This window comes from Vulpes vulpes, chromosome 5 (genome assembly GCF_048418805.1).
Source record: "Vulpes vulpes isolate BD-2025 chromosome 5, VulVul3, whole genome shotgun sequence".
Lineage (NCBI taxonomy): Eukaryota > Metazoa > Chordata > Mammalia > Carnivora > Canidae > Vulpes > Vulpes vulpes.
The window spans coordinates 77,116,599-77,142,010 of NC_132784.1; the positions used below are offsets into that span (position 1 = coordinate 77,116,599).

The 25,412-nt window shown below is 36.7% G+C and overlaps 4 protein-coding genes across 4 annotated transcripts; all 4 read right to left on the minus strand.

Moving 5' to 3' along the window:
- Positions 1-1,871: 1,871 nt before the first annotated feature.
- OR5M9 (olfactory receptor family 5 subfamily M member 9) lies at positions 1,872-2,798 on the minus strand. Its single transcript, XM_026012897.2, has one exon. The coding sequence runs from the start codon at positions 2,796-2,798 to the stop codon at positions 1,872-1,874; it is 927 nt and encodes a 308-aa protein (XP_025868682.2).
- A 5,089-nt stretch (positions 2,799-7,887) lies between these two features.
- Positions 7,888-8,820, minus strand: LOC112930628 (olfactory receptor 5M3). Its single transcript, XM_026012969.2, has one exon. The coding sequence runs from the start codon at positions 8,818-8,820 to the stop codon at positions 7,888-7,890; it is 933 nt and encodes a 310-aa protein (XP_025868754.1).
- A 6,401-nt stretch (positions 8,821-15,221) lies between these two features.
- Positions 15,222-16,154, minus strand: LOC112930631 (olfactory receptor 5M3-like). Its single transcript, XM_026012971.2, has one exon. The coding sequence runs from the start codon at positions 16,152-16,154 to the stop codon at positions 15,222-15,224; it is 933 nt and encodes a 310-aa protein (XP_025868756.1).
- A 7,753-nt stretch (positions 16,155-23,907) lies between these two features.
- LOC112930552 (olfactory receptor 5M8) lies at positions 23,908-24,843 on the minus strand. The gene has a single exon (XM_026012896.2). It carries the CDS (start codon positions 24,841-24,843, stop codon positions 23,908-23,910), a length of 936 nt encoding a protein of 311 aa, XP_025868681.1.
- Positions 24,844-25,412: the final 569 nt, after the last annotated feature.

Below are 25,412 nucleotides of genomic sequence, written 5' to 3' on the forward strand. Positions count from 1 at the left end.
TAAGTTATAAACAATTAACAGTGAACAACAACAACAACAACAACAACAAAAAAACAAACTGAAGTTCATCATCAAATGAAGCCATACTAACTGTATTTGCCAGGGTGACATATGAGTGCTTACCTACCATGAGCTGATTCTTCTTTTTATTCTCTCTGTCATCCTTGTTTTCATCTCAAGAGCCTCATGATCCAAACCCAGGAATGACCAAAAAACAAAATCTGTCTTGGCATCTTAGTTAAATAGAAGCTAGTTCTTGGAATCTTGAGGTCTTAAGTTCAAACCTAAGTTTTACCACTTCCAGCTAAGTGACATTGGCTAATATCTCTGGCTCCTCAAAAACATGTCCTAGTGGTGAGAAAAAGATGAAAAGTGGCTTTAACATTTTTAAGTTCTGAATACATGGTGCTTATGAAGCTTGGAAACTTCTAAAGCTGGTTACTTTCTAGAAGTACAATTCATTGAACAGTTTGGGAAGCATATTGGATAACTGAGTTCTCTCCAATGCTGTTTGAATATTACATAACTAACATTCACCAGTGGTATAATGACAGAGACTTTCACAACAGACCTTACTGGATTTTGTCTCACTCAAACCATATAATAGTTTAGACATTGCAGAAATTATGACTCTGAAAAAAAATAAGACAAGGGGATTTATAAAAACCCTATTGGAAGTAGTACCTGATAGACAGTACCCCCCAAGAAGTTGTCATGTGCATTATACAATATAATATATGCACAGTAACTATATATATATATATATATATATATATATATATATCAGTTATGTTATCTGAGTTTTAGACTATTACGCCTTATGACTTTGCCTCATCGACACATCACGTTTATTTGTTTTACATATTTTTCTTAAATTAATTCATAATTTTATCTAAATAAATCTGAAAACTGAACTTTAGATGACAACCACTGCAAATGAGAAAGAGCCTCATAAATAAACAGAAAGTAATAAAAATTAATAAATAAATTTCTTGATGTTAAAGGAGTGAATACTTGTGACAAAAGAGTCTCCTGTCCTCATCATAATGAAAAAAAATGAACAATATGAATTTTCTGATATATAAAATCTGACCTTTGGCTGCCAGACTTCGTCCTATTAAAACTTTGGTTGATGGGATTTCAAATTATTGTCAGATACAAGATTCTTCTCACTAACATTACATTCTTTGGTTCTGTATTTAGGATTTTTTATCAAGGGTTATACCAGAATCCAAACTATGGAGTAGAGTTAGAGTTATTAAACTGCTTCCCAAAGTAGGAACATGGTTAATTATCAAACAACACACACTGAGGATAGAACATATGATTGTATTGAGACTTGGGTGGAAAATTCGGAACGCAAATTTGTTTTCAGAAGCCCATGAGGGTATGAACATTACAGAACAATTTTTTGGTTAATCAATTGCCATCAACATCCTGAAGGTCATGAAAAAGACATGAATTCTCTCTCTTTTCCTTATGAAATTTTAAATTTCATATGAAACCAATATGGAGGACCATGCATATAGAGAAAATAGCCTAGGAAATCATGCTGAATTCTGACAAACTCACCTCTAAATCAACATTTATTAATATCAGACTTACTTATGCATTCCTCCAATGTTTACACTTAACACAATTTTATGTACACTGTGAATGACAATAATATGTCAGTTTTGATAATATAGTTGTATGTGCAGAATAAAGCAGTCCTAGCAATTAGAGTCCATTCCTGGAGTAAAGCATCATTAGATTGGACCTTTTTATGTACCTAAGAGCTGCCTTTAGAAAATCCTTGCTATGTTAGGACTTTTATTCCTCGACATTTATAATAGGTAGCAACATACCAAAAAATATTTTCTCCAGCATCACTACCCCAAGTTTGCTTTGGCAATTGCTTTGTTGACTGCCTCTTTCACATCCTTGTTCCGCAGACTGTAGATCATGGGATTCAGCATGGGGATCACTGTGGTATAAAACACAGCCACCATTTTTCCCTGCTCCACAGACTCTTCAGTGGGACGCCTGAGATACATGAATATGAGAGTCCCATAAAACATGGTAACAGCTGTCAAGTGGGACCCACATGTGGAGAATGCTTTCCTCCTGCCATCACCGGAGCGCATGCGTAGCACAGCAACTACAATGAGGGTGTAGGAGATGAGGACCACAGAGAGAGAGTATGTGAAGTTAATTCCAGCAATAACAATCATCGTGTATTCTTTGATGTGGACCCCCCCACAGGCAATCTTGATGAGAGGAGGGTCTGCACAGTAGAAATGGTTGATTTCAAAGTTTCCACAGAAGTACAAGCCATATGTCCATAGTGTACATATTAGACTAACAGAGAACCCATAGACATAAGGCACAGAGATAAGCCGAACACAGACAGTCCTGGATATTTTACTGCCATAAAGCAAAGGGTTGCAGATGGCCATGTAGCGATCAAAAGCCATCACTGCCAAGATATAAACCTCCACGTGCACGAGGGCAATGAAAAAGTAGCACTGCACCAAACACCCCACGTAGGAAATGGTTTTTGCCTCTGATAAGTTTTCCAGCATTTTGGGGGTAACATTGGAAGAGAACCACACATCCACGAAAGACAGATGACTCAAGAAAAAGTACATAGGACTCTGAAGCTGAGGACTGATGCTGATCAAAATGATCATGCCAATGTTCCCTAACAGAGTGATCATGTAAACTACCAGGAATACCACAAAAAAGAGAACTTGAAACTCCTGATGACTGGTCAAGCCCAGAAGAATAAATTCCGTCACATCTGTGAAATTTGGCATTGCCTTAACATAGAGCCAGTCTGTAGTACCTATGGGGAAATAAAACACATGAATGGATCTGTTTTATTCTTGAAACTTTTGAGCCACATTTATCCTTATTCTAATTAAAATAATTAAAAATCAATGCAATTTTGCCCCATGTCCATGATTAGAATATATAGGCTTCATTGTTTCCTTTAGTAGGTCTTATAGGTATTAGTTACCATAAAGATATATTAGTTTTTTTATCAGTAAAATAGACAACTCTGTACATTGTTATCATGTATTATTAAAATTGGACATTTCCATTTTTGACAGATTATTACACTAATGTTAAAAATACCAAGACACAAATATGAATCATATCAGACTAAAAGTCAGGGAATGGCTAAATTCTCTCCAATTTATGGACTTACATAAGTTGATGTTACAATCTAGTTTTACATATTTGCCCTACCTGTTGTCAGCATATGCCATTATATGCCTTGAACATATGAAACCCCTAACCATATTTTATTCCGTTTAGCTAAACATTATGCTTGTCTGTATGCTGCACCCACTATCAAAATCATGTCTACAGGTAAATCTTGTGACATAAAGTTTAGGTGACATGTTATTTCAGATTCCACTGGTTTTCAAAATCAAAATCCACTGGTTCTACACCTTCTTATTCATGTTCACACTTAATGTTCTCTCAAGGAAAAGGTTTCCAAATAATATTTTCCTTATTTACTGCACTTTACCAGCTTTTTTCCTTCAAGAAGTAAAAACTTTCCATAAATTCTTAAGGTTGTATCTGTAGGATTAGCACCATCATAGGGAGTTGAGCTCCCCATAATAAAAGTGTTTAAAGGATATATTACTCTCTTATCAATGGGCCTTTGTTTATAACTGCTTACCTTAATTGATTTACAAACACCAAAGCTAACCATATGGCAGATATATTTGTTATATCTAGAAGTTCTTTTGGTTTGTTTCTTTAAGAGAGGAAGAGAGGGGTTGGGGGAGGCAGAGAGAGACAATCTGAAGCAAGCACTACACCCAGCACAGACCCTGACAAAGGGCTCAATCCCACAACCCTGAGATCAAGACCTGACCTGAAATCAAGAGTCAGATGCTTAACCTACTGAGCCACTCAGGCACCCCTATATCTAGAAGTATTCTAAATTCTGGATATTGACAGTGAAGAAGATGTGGAAGATTCTGGCTTGCATCATAGTCTATTTTCATTGAAAAAGGTCCAAACATAAAAATGAGATACTTTAGGAAGTGGACTGACTGTGACAAAACTACAACATGCTAGGAGGATAAGAGGAGATAGAGTATAGACAGAGTGATCCAAGACTTTTTGAAGGAGGGTACTTCTGAATGAGTGAGTGAGTGAAACAGCCAACTGTGTAAACATATGAAAGATGAAGGGCATGGAATGCAAAAGCTCAAAAGGAGAAATATTAGCTTCTCATGGTAAAAAAGAGTGTTGCTGGAGTCATCCCATTATATATTAAAAAATATGCGAGCTCTGTGATTATATCATGGCCCCCTGCAATTAGTAGCAGGAAGAATTCAGGAAGTGAATTAATCTCTATGAACTATTTTCTTACCCTGAAAAATGTTTAATAGTGGATTAAATAAGCTATTAATTGGGCATGTAATATAATAGGCATCAAAGTTTTAATTCTAATACAAGTTTCCTCTTACAATAGATTTCCATGATTGTAAACTCGTTTGGCTCCTTTCAAGGGTGGAGATACTGAGTCAGATGACAGTTGCAATCTGGCGTGGGAATAGAGCTAAGGGCAGGGAGTTCCCTATGTAAAAACTCATGATCTCACTTGATGAACCCATGATTCTCCAATTAATGAATTTGACTTGGATTAATGGTACTACTTTATTGTTTTAGGTATAAAACAATATAAATATATTTTATAAAAATGCAAAAAGTGAAAAAGCATCAAGATCTAAGAAACATAAACTAATACTACTCCAATTTTTCTTTTATTCCCTGTGGGAGTGTGCATTTCCTTTCCTCTACACATAATCATTAGCTATGTGATAGCAGAGTTTGTCTCATTCATCTTGGGAACTCTTTAAATTGCCTAGCTTGGATGTGAAGTATAACTGATATGCAGGAATATTCACAGTTAGGACTCTTTTTAAAGTGCTGTGATCTCTAGGTCAGCTCTATATAACACACTATAATATTTCATAAACCTCTCTAAGACAGATTTTTCTAATGACAACAGTCTCAGCTTTATAATATCAGTAAGAATAGCTTTTACTGAGTGCTTACTGAACCTTTTGCATGAATAGGTCCTAGGAAACAGGTTCTGTTAGCATCATTACTTTGTAATGAGGAAACCAAAACATGGGACTAAGTATCATTACCACTGATATAGTAACCTCAACTCCATTCACATCTATTTTAAAACAACAATGTGGGCATTGCAAATATCAATGATATTTGCAGAGAAGAGTGAGAAGGATAAAAAACAAGGATAAAACTTTATAAATCTTCATTGTAACGAGCTCATTCTTAGGATGTTTTGAAAGGTTAGAGAATTCTAACCTATTATATATGATATAATATCATATATTCTTTTTTTTAATTTTTATTTATTTATGATAGTCACACACACAAAGAGAGAGAGAGAGAGAGAGAGAGAGAGAGAGACATAGGCAGAAGGAGAAGCAGGCTCCATGCACCGGGAGCCCGACGTGGGATTCGATCCCGGGTCTCCAGGATCGCGCACTGGGCCAAAGGCAGGCGCCAAACCGCTGCGCCACCCAGGGATCCCAATATCATATATTCTCCAGTAATACAATATCATAAAATAAAGCACTGTGATTACATTTAAGTCTACAAAGTCTCAGTCTTATCTTCAAATGGATAAAAGTGAAAAGATTTGACTGCATTAATCTGTATTGCAAAGAGTATACAATTTGCAGACCTACCTTCAGCAGAGGAGGTCATCACATGACAAAGGCTCCCTATTTATAATAGAATTTTGAACACTAAGAACATTGAAAACATCTCCCCAGGGAACTACCCAGGTAATTATGAAAGGAATAATGATTCAACTGCCAAAAACATCTCAGGGGTAAGAGAAGTTAAAGACTCTTCATTAGAAGGGTAACCCTTATAGTAAAATTAAGAAGTCAAAATTCTTGATAACATGGTGTAATCTCTCCCACCGGGAAAATATTCTCGTTTTGCAGCATTATAAGGAGAGATTTTATGTTGGAGATGCTTAAATATAATGAGGGTGACGGGTGTAGAAATAAATGTAACAATAAGATTTATTTTTCAAAGTATTTTACAAAAAAACTCCAAATTCTCGCCAAAAGGCAAAATTGCTTTAGGTTCTACTGAAGAAGCTAGATTCATAGAAATTTTGAGCCTGGAGAGACCTTGGAGAGCAGTGACAACAAACTAAAAATTTACGGATGAATAACAAAAAACAATTTATCCAAGGTGATCCACAAATTAATTTGAAATTTGATGAACTCAAACAAGGCACATGATGTCTTCATTCTTCAAGTAACACTAACTATCAAAAAAGTAAATAGAAATAGCTTTTGGAGGGGAAAAAAGATAGAAAGAAAGAGAAAGGTAACAAAGATCCAAATCCACCTACTAGCCCACTACTAGTATTAAAATGTTTTAAAGTCATACTTTGAAATGTATTAGTTATCAACAACTAACTGGCATATCAAGAGTTCTCCAATAAACAGCGAATAAACAGTTATCTTGACAAAGTTACTTTTAACTAACCCCAAAAGTAACATGGAGTTAAATCTTAAAGTCTTTAGGGGGTTTAAGCACTGCAACTATAGGCACAATGTTACAGTACTATATTTAATCTCAATTAGCAATTTGTTTAAATGCAAATAGTCTTAAATGGTGCTGATGACATGCATTTTTCTGTATTAAATGAGTTCATATGTATTTCTGGCTCCCCTTGAAGAAAATGAAAAGTCAAAAATGGATACAGAAGAATGTTTATTCTCATATTACATCAATGTCATTTTGTATTTACATCTTTGCAGATAAATTTGTAATTACATAAATGGTATTGTAGTTGTGTATTCTCTACAGCAAAACAGCAGGTTATTAATGTATGTATACATTATATATTGATAGAGACTTTAAGAAGTCCATATTTTAAAGTTGTTCCTCAGGCTCATATCTCATGAAATGAAGTATTGAAGACACCAAATTATGTTCACATTATCATGATGGGACACATAATCATTAGCATCAAATAGACCACCTTAAACACTTTATGTCTTTCAAATACAAAAATCATTTTAAAATATTTAACTACTATATCTTAGTCACATGTGTGCAAAATATTCCACATGAATATACTAATTTATTTTATTTAGTAAGTGGAATCAAGAGAGCTGTGTTTTCAAAATTATGCATCCATTCACTAACTCTGCCCACTCTTCGGTCCACTGAAGACATTGTGGCAGGGGCAAGTCTGATCACTGGTCAGCTAGGGATTGGGACATGGCAGTTCCTGGAATCTGTAACAGAGAGACACATACCATGTGGTATCTCTCTTAAACACTAAAAAAGTTGAAAAGGGATTACATGCAAGAGGATAGCTAATTTCAATGTAGCATTCTCTAAAAAGACCCACCTTCATATTGAAGAAAAAGCATTTGATTCCACAAAATCTCACAACCATTACCAAGACCACCAATATTATGTTGTCATACTAGAAAACTAAGTGAAAACTAAGTTTCTTATTTTTGCCTCAATTTACTCTCCACATAGGCAAATCGATAAGCATTTCCCATACTCATCCATTGCATTTTTTACTAAGAAAAAGTCATAATTTAAGACCTATATTTGAACAATCTCATTAGTGTACCTGTGAATATTGTCTCCAATAACTTTTTCAACTAATTAATTTATTAAGTTTTAATTAATCCTCACTACTCACATCAATAGGAATAGATTTATTGCTTTTTCTCTAAGTTTGAGTCTCACTATTTTACAAAACCTGTAGCTTTTATAAAAAGTCTCTAAGTGATGTACTGAACCACAACCTGTTGTCAAATGCTTATGAAACACAGAAAACGATATTAACTGAATTTTATTTTATTTTGTTAAACATGTTCTGCTGATCACTTTGCTCATGGCTTCTTTCACATCTTTGTTCCTCAGACTGTAGATCATGGGATTCAGCATGGGAATCACTGTGGTATAAAACACAGCCACCATTTTCCCCTGCTCCACAGACTCCTCTGTAGGACGTCTGAGATACATGAATATGAGAGTCCCATAAAATATGACAACAGCTGTCAAGTGGGACCCACAGGTGGAAAAGGCCTTCCGCCTCCCTTGCGCCGAGTGCATCCGTAGAATGGCAAGGAGAATGAACAGATAAGAAATGGTCACTACAGTCAGGGAATATGTGAAATTAATACCTGCAAGTATGATCATAGTGTATTCTTTTACAAAGGTCCCAGCACATGCCATTTTGATGAGAGGTGGGTCTGCACAGTAGAAGTGGTTGATCTCAATATTCCCACAAAAGGACAAGCCATATGTCCACAGGGTTGCTGCCAGACTAGTCAAAAAGCCATATACGTAAGGGAAGGAAATCAGCCGAATACACACAGCCCTAGACATTTTGCTGCCATACAGCAGGGGCTTCCCAATTGCCATGTACCTATCAAAGGCCATTACAGCAAGAATGAAAATTTCCACATGGACAAGGGCAATGAAGAAGAAACACTGTACCAAACAACCAGCATAAGAAATCGTTTTTGTCTCAGATAACAGATTTTCCAGCATTTTGGGGGTCACGTTGGAAGAAAACCACACATCCACAAATGACAAATGGCTGAGAAAAAAGTACATGGGGCTGTTAAGCTGTGGACTGACCTTAATCAACACAATCATGCCAACATTGCCCACCACCGTGACAATGTAGACCGCAAGAAAAATGGCAAAGAGGAGAACTTGCCATTCCTGACGACTGGTCAGTCCCAAAAGAATGAACTCTGTCACATCGGTGAAATTGAGCATTTTCTCAATTCAGAGTCAACACGGGTTAGCAATCTCAGTGATGGCTAGAAAGAAATAATTTAAAAGTCAAGTGTTGGTTTATTAATTTAACTCTTTACCCACGTCTCTTTCATCTTTCTTTATTCACTTTCCGTGACTGCACTCTGCTGTTCTCACGGCACATCTCTCCTGAGCACTTGCCATGGAGCAGGCTCTCTGAAAGCTACTGAGGTGCCCTAGGATGCAGTTATCTAAATATTGTGATTGAAGCATACTAGTACTAAATATTATGCTCAGCCACAATTCCAAGACTATTTCATTTTTTTAAAGGTTTTTTTTTTATTTCAGAGACACACACACACAGAGAAAGATCCTATGTGAGGAGGGGCAGAGGTAGAGGAAGAGAGTAATTCATCAAGGAGCTTCCCCTTGGGCAAGGAGCCAGATGCAAGGTTCCATCCAAGGACCCTAAGACTATGACCTGAGCCAAAATCAAGATCCAGCTGCTTAACTGACTGAGCCACTCAGGCACCCTTCCAAGAGTATTTCTTAAACATCTCTTTTTTCCAATAGAGACATGTTTGGTAGTTTCATATTTTATGATATTAACAGTTCTATTTTGACCCATAGCATAAATGATTTTTTACCTTATCACTTTTTCATTATAAGCATATTGTCAATAATTAGGGATGGAAGTCATTTAATCAAATAATTCACCAGACATAAGTGTCTGAGAAAATAATACTTTTAATCTGACCTAATGCTTGCACTCATTTAAACTGACACTGCTGAGGATTTACCCCAAAGATACAGATGCAATGAAACGCCGGGACACCTGCACCCCGATGTTTCTAGCAGCAATGTACACAATAGCCAAACTGTGGAAGGAGCCTCGGTGTCCATCGAAAGATGAATGGATAAAGTAGGTGTGGAGTATGTATACAATGGAATATTCCTCAGCCATTAGAAATGACAAATACACACCATTTGCTTCAACGTGGATGGAACTGGAGGGTATTATGCTGAGTGAAACGAGACAATCGGAGAAGGACAAACATTATATGGTCTCATTCATTTGGGGAATATAACAGTGAAAGGGAATAGAAGGGAAGGGAGAAGAAATGGGTAGGAAATATCAGAAAGGGAGACAGAACATAAAGACTCCTAACTCTGGGAAACGAACTAGGGGTGGTGGAAGGGGAGGAGGGCGAGGGGTGGGGGTGAATGGGTGACGGGCACTGAGGGGGGCACTTGATGGGATGAGTACTGGGTGTTATTCTGTATGTTGGCAAATTGAACAACAATAAAAATAAATTTATTATTAAAATAAATAAATAAATAAATAAAAATAAACAAATAAATAAATAAATTGAACAGGGACAAACTGACCACATGGTCATCAAAGCCAAGTAGAAAAGAGTAAACTACTTGTACACATCCATATAATCATACATATTCCCTAGATGTGGACTCTTTTTCTACTAAACATTATTGACTCTTATATTCTAGAGTTTAAACATATATAAAATAAAGAGATTAAAGTCACCATTTATAGTGGTAATTAAAATTTCTAAAACTGTAATAAATTTTTACAGATTTATGGGAGAATCAGAAAGTGGGGAATGATTCACTCTACTTTGAGGATCCAGTGGAGCTCTGGGGAAGTTTCTTGGATATTTTGCACACTCATTTTCTTTTTTTTTTTAAGATTTTATTTATTTATTCATGAGAGACACACACAGAGTGAGATGCAGAGACACAGGCAGAGGGAGACTCAGGTTCCCTGTGGGGAGCCTGATGTGAAACTCGATCCCAGGACCCCAGGATCATGACCTGAGCTGGAGGCAGAGACCCAATCACTGAGCCAGCAGGCATCCCAGCAAGGACTGGTTTTATACTTGTTTTGCTTCTCTTTAATTTCTCTGTGCCTTAATGTGATGTAACTGTAGTAATAATACTCACTTCATTGTTTAGTTAGGAGTATGAAAAGAGATTTTACACATTCGCGCATAATAAATACATGGGGCGATTATTATTAAATGCACTCTTGCAAATTATAGTTTCCATTAATAGTTTGTAATAATCAAATAATCAAATCTCTATAGAAAATCTCTCTCTCTTTCTCTCTCTCTTTTTCTCCTTCCTTCCCATTTCTCTGTCTCTACCATGTGCACAAATACGCACCTACACACACAGATATGTATGGAATAAATAAAGGTAATTATAAAGAATAAGAGAAAATAAAATCTAAGATGCAAATTTAATCTGACAAATCAGATACATTTTTATACCAACCTGATAATGAAGAGAAATATTCCCAATAAGAATGCAGAAGTGAAAAGCAAATGCTACATAAGATATGATAAACAGGGCAGCCCTGGTGGCTTAGCTGTTTAGCGCCTCCTTCTGCCCGGAGCATGATCCTGGAGACCAGGGATGGAGTCCCCTCGGGCTTCCTGCATGGAGCCTGCTTCTAACCTCTGCCTCTGCTGTGTCTCTGCCTCTCTCTCTCTGTCTCATGAATAAATAAATAAAATCTTTAAAAATATGATAAACAATGTTTACGAGACAAGAGAGAACCTGAAAGTCCACAAGAGAAGTTTCCTTTAAATGGTTGCCTTAGGGAAATTTTAAAAAAAAAGAAGAAGAACCAATTAAGAAGCGTTCTCTACAAACAACCCTAGGGGCAAATAGCTCTCTAGAGGAAGAGAATTTTCTATTAATAGCAGATTTTTACAATTTTGCTATTCCTCAAACTCAAGTTATTTTGAAAGTGTCTTGGGATCAAATAACACAATTGGCTTTCGGTTTGCATCATGTTAAACTTGGTGATGATGTCACTCAATCTGCATGAGGCAATCTTGTGTGCTGCAGTCCAAAGTCTTGTGCCACTGGGCTTTTTCAGTGAAAGATAAAATAAGTTATCATTCCCTACAATGAAAACTATAGCATATCAAAGCAGAAAAAACATATCTGCATCACATCATTTTATGCAAGGGAAAATAAGAAAATTAATAATAGCAACAATAAAGCATATATTAGATTTAGCATGTGCTAATTTAACTAAATTCTCATAACTACATCTTGACATCATTACTATAAATATTTACAGACAAGAAACTTAGAGCCCAGAGAGTTTCAACGACTTCTCAAGGTTACACTTCTAATCAATCAGGGACTGGATTTCTGAATCTAGGCATTGGTTCCAGTTTGGACTGCTATTCATCTCATCCTATTACCCAAAAGTAACTATTAATTGTGAGGATAAAGATTTCAATTTTTGATCCAAAATGACTCAGAGTTTAGAATACTGATATTACAGTGATGATCACAACAGAAATGGATTCTTCTCACATGAAAATTAATGTACAGTGAGACAACACTCTTAAAACAGAGTAATTAGAAAAATAATTGCTTCTGTGGAAAGGAAAAATGTATTCCCCAACAGAGAAATAGATAAAAAGCGCAAAAAAGAATTGAAATAATTCAAATGCCCGAGGAGTGTGTTATAATCTTGGACTTCACTAATACTCAAGAATATTTAAACTTTATTTTTTTTCACTTTGCTAGTTTTTTATTTATTTTTTAATAATAAATTTATTTTTTATTGTTGTTCAATTTGCCAACATACAGAATAACACCCAGTACTCATCCCATCAAGTGCCCCCCTCAGTGCCCGTCACCCATTCACCCCCATCCCCCACCCTCCTCCCCTTCTACCACCCCTAGTTCGTTTCCCAGAATTAGGAGTCTTTATGTTCTGTCTCCCTTTCTGATATTTCCTACCCATTTCTTCTCCCTTCCCTTCTATTCCCTTTCACTATTATTTATATTCCCCAAATGAATGAGACCATATAATGTTTGTCCTTCTCCGACTGATTCATTTCACTCAACATAATACCTTCCAGTTCCATCCACATCGAAGCAAATGGTGGGTATTTGTCGTTTCTAATGGCTGAGGAATATTCCATTGTATACATAAACCACATCTTTATCCATTCATCTTTCGATGGACACCGAGGCTCCTTCCACAGTTTGGCTATTGTGTACATCACTGCTAGAAACCTTGGGGTGCAGGTGTTCCGGCGTTTCACTGCATCTGTATCTTTGGGGTAAATCCCCAACAGTGCAATTGCTGGGTCGTAGGGCAGGTCTATTTTTAACTCTTTGAGGAACCTCCACACAGTTTTCCAGAGTGGCTGCACCAGTTCACATTCCCACCAACAGTGTAAGAGGGTTCCCTTTCCTCTGCATCCTCTCCAACATTTAAACTTTAATAATAAGGAAAATTACTGGCTTTCAGGTAGACTAAGTTTTTTTTTTTTTTTTTTTTTTTTTTATTTATGATAGTCACACACAGAGAGAGAGAGAGGCAGAGACATAGGCAGAGGGAGAAGCAGGCTCCATGCACCGGGAGCCCGACGTGGGATTCGATCCCGGGTCTCCAGGATCGCGCCCTGGGCCAAAGGCAGGCGCCAAACCGCTGCGCCACCCAGGGATCCCTAGACTAAGTTTTATACTGTCTGCCAAGATACAGCTATGTTGGGAAAGGATTTCTGCTGTTGAAGATGTAGGTAATTTGAAGTTATAAAATTAAAATTAAATGTAGTGAAACTGGAAATAATGTAGTACAATAACAGAGCACACAATATTAAACCATATAATATTATAAATGATATAATCATGTTGGTTATTTTATGTGACAATTACAAAAAATATTCCCAAAGAAAATTCCTAAGAACTCCTGGAAAGTACATTCAAGTTGACTACTCTGAAACACACACACACACAACACATAAATATACATACACACATATGTATGCTTGTGTAACATATACGTATATGTGTATGCAGATAAACACATACAGTGCATGCATAAATCTTCTTTCTTTGTGAAAACATAGCCTTGTCTTTTACTGTTCTTATAAACTATCGGTAAACAAAGAAAATGAACAGGACTTAAATCCTGAAAAGGCGGATTATGAGGAACCCTGGGTGGCGCAGCGGTTTGGCACCTGCCTTTGGCCCAGGGTGCGATCTTAGAGACCCAGGATCGAATCCCATGTCGGGCTCCCGGTGCATGGAGCCTGCTTCTCCCACTGCCTGTATCTCTGCCTCTCTCTCTCTCTGTGACTATCATAAATAAATAAAAATTTAAAAAAAAAAGTGAAAAGGCAGATTACAGATTTTGAGCATTCACAATGAAATTTAACACTTTGTGCCTTTAAATCCTTCTTATCCTTCATATAAAAGCATTTTGAAACTAAGGCAATAGTATTATAGAAAAACAGAGATGCCTGGGTGGCTCAGCAGTTTGGCGCATGCCTTTGGCCCAGGGTGTGATCATGGAGTCCCAGGATCGAGTCTCACATCAGGCTCCTTGCTTGGAGCCTACTTCTCCCTCTGCCTGTCTCTCTCCCTCTCTCTCCTCTCTCTCTCTCTTTCATAAATAAATAAATAAAATCTTTAAAAAAAAAGAAAAACAAAGGATAGAGCGTAAAGAGCATGTTTTACGTATGAATGATGATATGTTCATTTCAAAGTCAGATATGAAACAAGGTACATAGAAATGTGCTAGAACTACTAAGGGTTCTGCTACTAACTGCCACCAAACACAACTGTACTTTTTAAAAAGCATAAAAGAACAAACTTAACTACATTTCCTCCAATTTTCTAAAGATAACTTACCAAAATATATTTATGAAAAAAAATTCCAAGTTCCAAAACATCACTGAGATTCTGTGATCACCTTCTGATAGTTATTGTAGTGAAAGACATAAAATGGATCTTAGATGGATACGATGGGACATCAAGTATGTTCACATACAAATGAAGTTTATTGAATTAACTACTATATATTTGGAAGGTAAACACTCATCCAGGATACAGTTATATCAATTCCCACTGCTTACACATATTTTATATCATATTTTACAAAAAAACATTCCATTCTCAGCTGTACTGTCTCCAGTTATAACAATGCCTCATGGTGAAATCATATTCAATGGAACAGTTTTAAAATAATAATATGTAATCTCAAACCGACATCTATTCTAGATTCAAGAAGACACCATTACAGTTCTTTTAAAATCATACCCAAAACACTGATGTGTTAAATATTCAAAAGCAAGGAGCAAACATTCCCAGTCACAAAATAACCTACTGAACTTGACGTTGTGTGGAAGGGAAAGAGTGGATGCTATTGTCAGCACAACTCATCATCTCAGAGCTCATAGGCCAAGATAGTCAGGTCTACAAAATACTTCCCTTACCTTCATGCCACTACTCTTTTCTCATTTATGTATTCCCGGTCACTTTATTGAAAACATAAGTAACAACTCTTCTCAGAATAATTTGAAAAAAAAGGTAAATTTACACTCTCCTTCAAACTATGGTGTCATCATACTTTTGAAGTTTCTATTTTACTTAGTTAAAAAAGTTCTACTGACTGCTCTGCTCATGGCCTCCTTTACATCTTTGTTTCTGAGACTGTAGATCATGGGGTTCAACATAGGAATTACTGTGGTGTAAAACACAGCCACCATCTTGCCCTGTTCCACAGACTCTTCTGTCGGACTTCTGAGATACATGAAGAAGAGGGTTCCATAGAATATGGTGACAGCTGTCAAGTGGGAGCCACATGTGGAAAAGGCTTTCTTTCTTCCTTCTGCTGAGCGCATCCTTAGGATGGCGATGAGGATGAAAATGTAGGAGATGATAATGACTAGTAGAGAATAAGAGAAGTTGAGCCCTGCCAATGTGCGCATGGTGTATTCTTTGATGAAGGTCCCTGCACAGGCCATTTTGATGAGAGCTGGATCTGCACAGTAGAAGTGGTTGATCTCTACGTTCCCACAAAAGTATAGACCATGGGTCCACAGTGTGGAGATCAGACTAATGAAGAAACCATATATGTAAGGAAAAGAGATCAGTCGAATACAGATGGTCCTTGACATTCGGCTGCTGTAGAGCAGAGGGTTGCCAATCGCCATGTATCTGTCAAAGGCCATCACGGCAAGGATGAACACCTCCACGTGGACAAAGGCAATGAAGAAAAAACACTGCACTATACAGCCAGCATAGGAAATGGTTTTGATCTCAGCCACCAGATTTTCTAACATCTTCGGTGTGACATTAGAGGAGAACCACACATCGGCAAAAGATAAGTGGCTGAGGAAAAAGTACATGGGGCTGTTGAGCTGGGGACTGATCCTGATTAGAATGATCATGCCAATGTTCCCGACCAGTGTGATAGTGTAGACCAGTAAGAACACCACAAAGAAAAGGACTTGCAGTTCAGGACGACTGGTTAATCCCAAAAGAATGAATTCTGTTACATCAGTAAAATTGAACATTTTCTTAAATCTGATCCAGAGGAAGATGCATGTTATCTAACCAAATAAACAGAAATCAGAAAATACACCAACCAAATAGAGCCATTCATCATCTATAATAGCATGTCCTAATCCATTCTTTCAATTCCTCAGCTAGTTTTCTTTTTGTTTTTCCTCTATTCTTTCTCATACATATTTTCTTAGCAGTATCTCTTTCTTTCATACATGTAATTCTACATAAACTTTTTTACAGAAAAAAATAGGAAAATAATATTTCACAAATACCCTGACAGAACTTGCGATAGTTATTCTTGCCTACACAAAAATTTCAGAAGGTAGGCAGCCAGGTTGGTTTAGTCAGTTAAGCATCTGACTCTTGAATCTGACTCAGATCATGATCTCTGGGTCTTGAGATCAAGCCCTGCATTGGGGTCCACAATGGGAGTGGAGCCTGCTCTAGATTCTCTTTCACTTTGCCCCCTCCTGACTCTGTTTCTTAAAAAAAAAAAAAATTAAAAAGGAGAATGTTTGTTCTTGCTGTCTCTTGAAAAGGAAAGACCTTTTACCACCAGCCCCACATTTTAAAGTGTGCATATATTTTAATTATTCAATAGATTTATAGAGTTTCAAAGGTCTTTAATACATTATAAATTTATTCAAAACCACAAAGAAATGCTATTTCATCATTAGAAAGTTCAATATCCATTTGTGAAACTTGCCTATTGAACTGTTTATCATAAAAATGATTAAATAAAACTATATAAAATGGTATAGTACAAACCAATTAACCTTATGCAAAAAAGGAAAATTCTTTTAAAGCATCACATTGAATTAGAGAGTTTTAAAACTTTTAAAAAATATTTTAAATTTTAAACTTTAAAAGTTTAAAATCTTAAAAGTCAACTATTGAGAACTGAATCATTGCCTGCCATTTGTCCACATTGTAAACAAGTCCAATAAAAATAAATACAAGCATCATTTCCTCTTGTTAGACCATTCTTCTCCCTTGGGTCTTGAAGCATTAACAGATTCTATAGCAGCCCATTTCTTCCTTTCTTTCTGTCTTAGAACTTTGTATAAAATAATAACAATGAAACACTGAGTGAGGGCTTATTATATCCTTCTATCAATATTTAAATTTACATCAATGACATTTCTAAAACATATAAAAACATAAGGACATTTTTTGAGGGGTTGGGAAGAAGGTTCTTTTTAGTTTTGGGCAGTATCAAATAAAATGGCTAGATTTGTGGAATCTGGATACCATCTAGCACATTCTAATATTTTAGCTTATATATTCTGAGCTCATTTCCCAGCAGCAATATTCTACTCACAATCTACTATTTATGAGTCAAGAGATTGCAAAACTGATCATTGGTTATTTATAAATCATGTTGTATGGGCCAGCAAAGCACAAGTTAGAAAAGCATCATCATCATCATCACTTTTATATTTATTGATTCACTTCTTCATTTATATAGTTAATATTTCCACCAAAAAAAATCACTGGTTTCTCTTATCCATCATAAGTTCTTATGTCCAACTCATTTCTTGTCAAAAAGACACCAAACTGTTCTTACCCATTATCATCTGAGATCTGGCCTGCTTTCTTTATTCCTCAAGATTTATCTCTTAGTTTTCCCACTACCTCTGTGCCTCCCACTGCTCATCTTCTGGTAGAAATTTATGTGATAGATAACAGATGGAAATGGGAAAATCAAGACATGGCTTTCATCCTTCTCTAGACTATTGGTAGTGACTGAGGCAAAGAGAGATCGCAGAATAGGTCCTCTCTGCCAAAATAGTCCATTCAAAGAGGTGTTACTTCATCTTATCATGGATTTGAAAAAAGAGAAAAGAAGACATTGTCAACTCGTTTGAGATCCTCTTTGCTCTGAGGGGTCTACATAATTCATTTGTTTTCTTCTGAATAATTTACCATTTTCCACATATTTAGGCAAGAAATCTTTTTATGTTTTCAGTCTACTCTATCTAAGCACCCCTTTAGAAACATTTTGTACAAGTTCATTGATTTTGGATGATTAATAAACTATATGAGTAATATGTAACAAGCATATTTTTAACTGCTTCCTTTTCACTCATGGCAAATGTGGTCAAGACATAGAAGAAAAAGATAAATGATATTAGGAAGTGAAGAATGATTCAGTGAATAAGTCACGCCTAATAAGCTGAATCTCTAGCTCCAAGAAGGTCTCAATTTTAGTAGCTGTTTCATGACAAATTTGGATAGGGGAGCAAAATGAACTTCAAATTCTCAATACTAAGGATATCCATCTACATCTGTGACCAGCTCGGTCTGTGGTGGGATATCTGTAGAGTGAGCAAATGACATCCAGTTTGCCCTGAAATTTCTTGGTTTAGGAATGCAAGTTTTGGATCCTTGGAAACACCTCCATCTTAGGCAAACTGAGAAAATTGTTACCCTTGGAAATGTCTGGGTCTATAATGAACCTGCCAGGATCTTACAGATGTACTCAGAGTACTGTTTATAACAAGGCAGAGAACAATAGAGAAATCCCATTCAGAGTGAAGTTGTTCTCCCAGGCTATCTCTATGTTCAAACTCCAAAAGTCAAGCATGTATATAGAAGGAAGGGACAGAAAAGGACCAGTGGGTTCTAAGCAGTACAGGGTCATTTCTTATCATCTTCCGGGCAAGTGGGTTTGTCAATCTTTGTGCTTGAACATATTGTTGATTTGAGCACAAATGGTAGAACTGTGTCAAAGTTTTATTCAATGATTCTGTACATGCATATGGGAGAGAGAGGAAGGAAGGACACAGAGAAACACAGAGTAAAGTGAGAGAAATGGAAAATGACACTTGTACTAGCAGAGAAATGTCTTTATTAGAGAAAACAGAAATAGAATTATCTGACTATCACTTAGCATGGGGAGGAGTCCCACTGTTTGTTGGGTGAGATGGGACATACTTCTGCCATTGAATGATTGCAGTTCTTAGAGCAGGGCATCAGGTCAAAGGCCCCAACTACTACTGACGTGCATTGTTGTAGTGAAGCTTCTCGTGCCACTTCCTGAAAACCCTTCCCAAGAACATTGTCTTCCTGCACAGAATTACAAGGTCACCTGGAAGGCTAACACTTCAGAGTGATTCCATAAAAACACAACACTGTCCTTGTGCATGAACCTACCTGTGCATGAACCTACCTGTACGTGAAGGAAAAATGTTCTCAGAAACATCTCATCTGTCATCATCAATGGATAGATAATTCAGAAAGATTTATAAGGATTGGATTTCCCACTATGGGGATTTCTCACTGGAGGGTATAGACAGAAACCTGAAGAGGTCATTAAAATGCTACACATTGCATCATCTATAATGGGAAATTAATCTCAAGAGCAAAATTACTCTCAGCAGGATTACAATTTTTAAAGTAAACAAAAGAAAAGGGCTAGAAGAACTTGAGAGTTTACTTTATGCCTCTTTTAAAATGTTTTGTCTGTGTCCTGGTCACTGTGTTATGTTTCTTTGTGCTTGGGGAGAGTCCTAGTTTCCTGTGTGATATTAATCATGTCTTTATGACATCAGTCACAACATATATTTCAAGTAATCTGTACTTCATGAGTTCAAGTCTGTGTTTTAATAAAGTTCCTTCCATTTTCAGGAAGGATGAAACTTTAAAAAAAAATTGGAGACTAAAGGATGATACTTGTCATTTGTCATATTCACATGTTGATGAGCCTCAAGTGAGATTCTTGCCTGAAAAAAAATTAATCCACTTCTCTAAGACTCAACTAAATTCCCAGATTAGGGTTGATAATTTTTAATTGTGTAACACTGTTAAAAAAAAAAAAAAGGAATTCCTTGGGCATCCTGGGTGGCTCATCAGTAGTTTAGCCCAACCTTTGGCCCAGGGTTTGATCCTGGAGACCTGAGATCAAGTCCCATGTCGGGTTTTCTGCATGGAGCCTGCTTCTCCCTCTGCCTGTGTTTCTGCCTCTTTCTCTCTCTCTCTCTCTCTCTCTCTCGAATAAATAAAATTTTTTTAAAAAAGGAATTCCTTGATAAATACTTTTTATCAACAGAAGATGATTTCTAGTAGTTATCCTCTCCCAGTTTATGGTTTCTACCCATTTAGAAGAGAAAATAAATTAGGACATACACTTTTCATTTTTATTTCTTGAATTTAGAGAATTGTTTGCAGGTGTGGTGGGTATAATTTTTAGTTCTCAATATCTATTTTGTAAGGCATGAGATTGTATTCCTCCAATTGAGATTTATGAATATTATGAGGCTCCATCTTTTAAAGTGGAAAACATTTAAGTCAATTCATTCCTGTCCCTAATATCCATAGTGCTACACATAAGTTCTCTAAGATAAATATACTACAAGGCTTTTGGAAAACACAACAATTCTTGAACTTCATATCAGCATCTATACACACTGACATGCATTTACGTGTTTATGTATCCATTTACTATGTGCCTGAATGCAGTTATAATTAAAAAATAATTATAGTAATACCTGCTCTCAGGGAGATGATATTCTATTGATATATTCTCATTCTTATCTGATGACTCTTCCATATTTAGACCTCAGCAAATGGGCACCTGGGTAGTCAGTCAGACAAGTGGCCAACTCTTGATTTCAGCACAGGTGATAATCTCAGAGTCCTGCCATTGAGCCCCCATTGGGCTCCACACTCAGCGAGGAGACTGTTTGATATTCCCCTTTTCCCTTTGCTCTCTCAGAATTCTCTCTTTCACTTTCTGAATTATATAATTAATTGATTAATTAATTAATTAAAATGAACTCTTCATTTGCCAATTTTATCTGCTTTTTGGCCCTTTAAGAAATTGGGAATAGGGGATCCTTGGGTGGCGCAGCGGTTTAGCGCCTGCCTTTGGCCCAGGGCGCGATCCTGGAGACCCGGGATCTAATCCCACGTCAGGCTCCCGGTGCATGGAGCCTGCTTCTCCCTCTGCCTATGTCTCTGCCTCTCTCTCTCTCTGTGTGTGACTATCATAAATAAATAAAAAAAATTAAAAAAAAAAGAAATTGGGAATAATCTAGAGCTACCGCACTATGCAAGACCACAGAAGTTCTGGGAAGACTGAAGCCATTCCTCCCTAAACATACACCGTAATCAATGTTGGTTGAGGAATTTGTTGCTTCTAACTGTTCAACTGGAACAGAGAAACAGACTATCCTAGTACTTGGATTCTACAAGTCTATCAGAATGTGTGTTATATCCTCCCTCAATCCCCTAAATCCTGTGCAGAGAAATTGGACAAAGGACAGAGATTCTTTTATTTCCTAGGGAACACACCCTGAAAACTTCTAGTTTGCCTTTTGTCTCTCTCCTTCCTCCAAATTAGAATGTTTTCCTGGATGTTTTAATTAACTCCATTTTCACATTACTATTTCTTTCCGAATCCTCCCTTCCTCTTCTAATTTGTATATATGTAACATATAATTGTATGTTATTAACCATGATTACCTGACTAGAATGCTTAATGAGATAAGCTAGAAAGCAAGAATGTTTGAAGCATGTGTAAGTCAATGAGTTTTCAGCTAAGTCATAAATTTTAAGGGTAGAGAAATGTGTGCAGGAAACTTGGAGCTGGAGCAGAAAAGTCCAGTCAGTGTTCTATAAACTGATCTTTGCTGACTCAACACAATAGTAATTTAAAAAAAGAAAAACCTTAATGAAGCAAACTACTACTCCCCACTCTGCCTAACCTAAGGGACTATTGGCCGCACATCACATGGCAGCAACCAAAGAGCAGACATGAACGCAAACTGGTGCAGTGTGTTAGCTTGTCAACTCTGACGATGCACAGTGCTGTCCAGTAAATAAGGGAACCACTTTTCAGGCATCAATTTCTCCCATTGTTTCTCCTGTTTCCTACACTCCAGGCACATGGCTTTTCCTTCTGTGACTTCAACATGCCAGGCTTCATCCTGAAACTTTGTACTCACTAGTGATTCTCCTGCTTATAACTCCCAAAGATCTCCTTGTGTTTGACTTCTTCTGGTCCATGAGGCTTTGAAGCCAATGTTTCATCTTCTCCAAGATTCCTTTCCAAGTCACTGACACATTGGCACAATCCTCACTTCTGATGCTGTCAAGTCACTGTCTCCCAGATTGCCTGGCTTTCCCTTCTCCATAGCACTTACCAATGCCTGAAATATTTTGTTATCCGTTTGTGTGCCTGCCTTGGTATTGCAATATCTCCACCTCCACACATAATAAAGCACTTTTTCTCTCTTGTGTACTACTTAATGTCTAGTTTGTAGCATTTTGCCCAGTAATAAGTTGAATGGACAGAGCATCTTAAACCAAGAGTAGCAATCACTATCTCCAGATAACAGCTCTGCAACATATTAGAGAGCAACCAGTGCAGTATTCAACATGAGAACAGAATGTCCCTAAGGACAAAATGTATGAATTATAGATCGCCTATCATTCTGTCTCTGTAAAAGATACTTTATAGTTCTGTATATGCTTGGCAAAAAAAAAAATAATAATTTTTAAAAAAGCAAAAGTAAAAACAACCAGTAACTCTGAAAATCGAATAAATGAGCAATGAGAGAATTGCATTCATAGTATTACTCATAGTGTTGGTAATTAGTATTAGTAATGTTCATAGTGCTACTCATATCATTATTCAGGTATTACTAATGATATATTTAGAGTTGTTTTAACAAATATCAATTAAAAAATTCAAATATGACCATATTAGAAACTTGAGGACAAAGCACTAGTGATTCTTGGATATAAATGTAGGGATTGGTAAAAAAAAAAAAATTTAATACTTTATCTTTAGTAAAAAGATGCCAATCAATCATGCACATATTTGAAAATAAATAAATAGACATATAAGCCTCTAATTTAAAATGATTTAAGTGCGAAAGACAGCAATAAGAATGTGTTATCTATGGGGAGATAAGATGAGGGGAAAGGGAGACCCGAGTGTATATAAGCCTGTAGTACGATTCAACCTTTAAAACATCATATGTACTTTACATTAGTAATTTTAAATAATTGCAAAAATATTTTTTAACGGAAAACATGCATATATATGCAGAAACAAAAAAACTACAAACATAAAATCTCAAATATGATTTTTTGAGAGTTGTGGTGTTTGATTTCTCTATTATATGGATTCATATGTTTGAATTTTAGATAATTAAATCGTGTAAGTCAGAAGAGGGTACTTGATGCCATGGAAATAAGCAACTCAACATATGGTAGTACCTTGTAAAAAGAAAGGCACTTGTCATCCATTCTTCACTTCTAGTGTGAGTTGGTGCATGGCATTTTCCCACATGTCCTCACTCAAGAATGCATCTTATAATCTGAATTTTGAATATTGCTGGTCACCAGGGCAAGGCAAAAACAAAACAAAACAAACAAAAAAAAAAAAAAAAAAACACTGAACAGTTTCTCACCAACAATTAAATGCTCAACTGAGAAGTGACACATATGAATACTAATCTACCTCATTATCCAGAAAACAATCACATCCTTCCATCTAAACCCAAAACAGAAGAAATGTAATACTACCATGTGCACAAAAGACAAAGAAAGAAAATAAATACTGAGTAAAACGAATGACAAGTACAAACATGTAAACTTTTGTAATGAAAATTTTACTATTTCTATCTTTAAAAAATTATTAAAAGTTTAAAAAATGTAATGTTCCTCTTTGATGTACCATATTTCTCATTTCACCCTGTAACTGGGAAAAGATTTAGAAATATTTGGGGACCAAAACAATAGTGATAGCTTTTAAGAAAACCTTTTTTTTCCTAACAACTCTTTGGTTAATGCTTCTTTCACATCTTTATTCCTAAGGCTATAAATCATAGGGTTCAGCATGGGGATTACCGTTGTATAAAATACAGCTACCATTTTTCCCTGTTCCACAGATTCCTTTGAGGGGCGTCTGAGATACATGAAGAAAAGAGTTGCATAGAATATGGTGACAGCTGTCAGATGGGAACCACAGGTAGAGAAAGCTTTGTGCCTGCCTTCTGTTGAACGAATCTTCAGGATAGCAGGAAAAATATAAAGGTAGGAAATCAGGATGATGAGCAGAGAAAAGGAAAGGTTACATCCTGCCACAACAAACATTGACAGCTCTTTGTTGTAAGTGTCAGAACAAGCCAGCTTAATCAGCGGTGGGTCAGCACAGTAGAAGTGGTTAATTTCATTGGGGCCACAGAAGACTAGGTTGTAGGTCCACATGGTCTCCATGAGGCCAGTGAGTGCTCCGTACACATAAGGCCCCATGATGAGGGATGTGCACACACTCTTGGACATCTTGCTGCCATAAAGCAGAGGGTTGCAGATGGCCATGTACCGATCAAAAGCCATCACAGCCAGGATGTAGATCTCCACGTGCACCAAGGCGATAAAGAAGTAACACTGCACCAGACAAGCAGGGTAGGAAATGGTTTTCTTCTCTGATAAGAAAACCTCCAGCATCTTGGGAGTCACATTGGAAGAGAAGCACAGATCCACAAAGGATAAGTGGCTCAGGAAAAAGTACATGGGCTTGTGGAGCTGGGCATTGACCTGGATGAGTACAATCATGCCAAGATTCCCTGCGAGGGTGACCAAGTAAATGGCCAGAAACAGCAGGAAGAGGATGATCTGCAACTCCAGGCGACTGGTCAGTCCGAGGAGAATGAATTCAGTCACTGAGGTGAAGTTTCTTCTCATAATTTCCTTCAATGGGAAATGAGAGCAATGGATTCGTATAGAAATTTTTTAAGGGAAAAAAAACTATCATATTTTCTTAGAACATCATTTAGGGGCAGCTGGATGGCTCAGAGGTTTAGTGCCACCTTCAGTCTAGGGCATGATCCTAGAGTCCTGGGATCAAGTCCCATGGTGGGCTCCCTGCATAGAGCCTGCTTCTCCCTCTGCCTGTGTCTCTGCCTCTGTGTGTGTGTGTCTCATGAATAAATAAATAAAGTCATTAAAAAATAATAAGGTATCTTAAAAAAAAGAACCTCATTTAGGTTTTATTCTCTACACTTTCTTCTTTCCTTTTCTATGACTTTTGCCCCAGGAGTCGCTAGAAATAGTGGTTTAATTGAAACAGTGTCCAGCTAAACGTTATCAAACACAAACCTCTAAGTTCCAGTCACTAATGTGCTTTAAGTCTTTTTCTTTGCTAATTACCCCTCTTATTTTTCTTTATGTATTTATCTTTTTGGGTTTTGTCAGGACATTTCTTTCCCATCTGCATTTCTACTTTGTCTATTTTCAATATTTTACTTAACCTC

Bases quoted from the DNA above. Each gene is read 5' to 3' on its own strand.
- LOC112930628 (XM_026012969.2), bottom strand. From the start codon at position 8,820: ATGCTCAATTTCACCGATGTGACAGAGTTCATTCTTTTGGGACTGACC.
- LOC112930552 (XM_026012896.2), bottom strand. From the start codon at position 24,843: ATGAGAAGAAACTTCACCTCAGTGACTGAATTCATTCTCCTCGGACTG.
- LOC112930631 (XM_026012971.2), bottom strand. From the start codon at position 16,154: ATGTTCAATTTTACTGATGTAACAGAATTCATTCTTTTGGGATTAACC.
- OR5M9 (XM_026012897.2), bottom strand. From the start codon at position 2,798: ATGCCAAATTTCACAGATGTGACGGAATTTATTCTTCTGGGCTTGACC.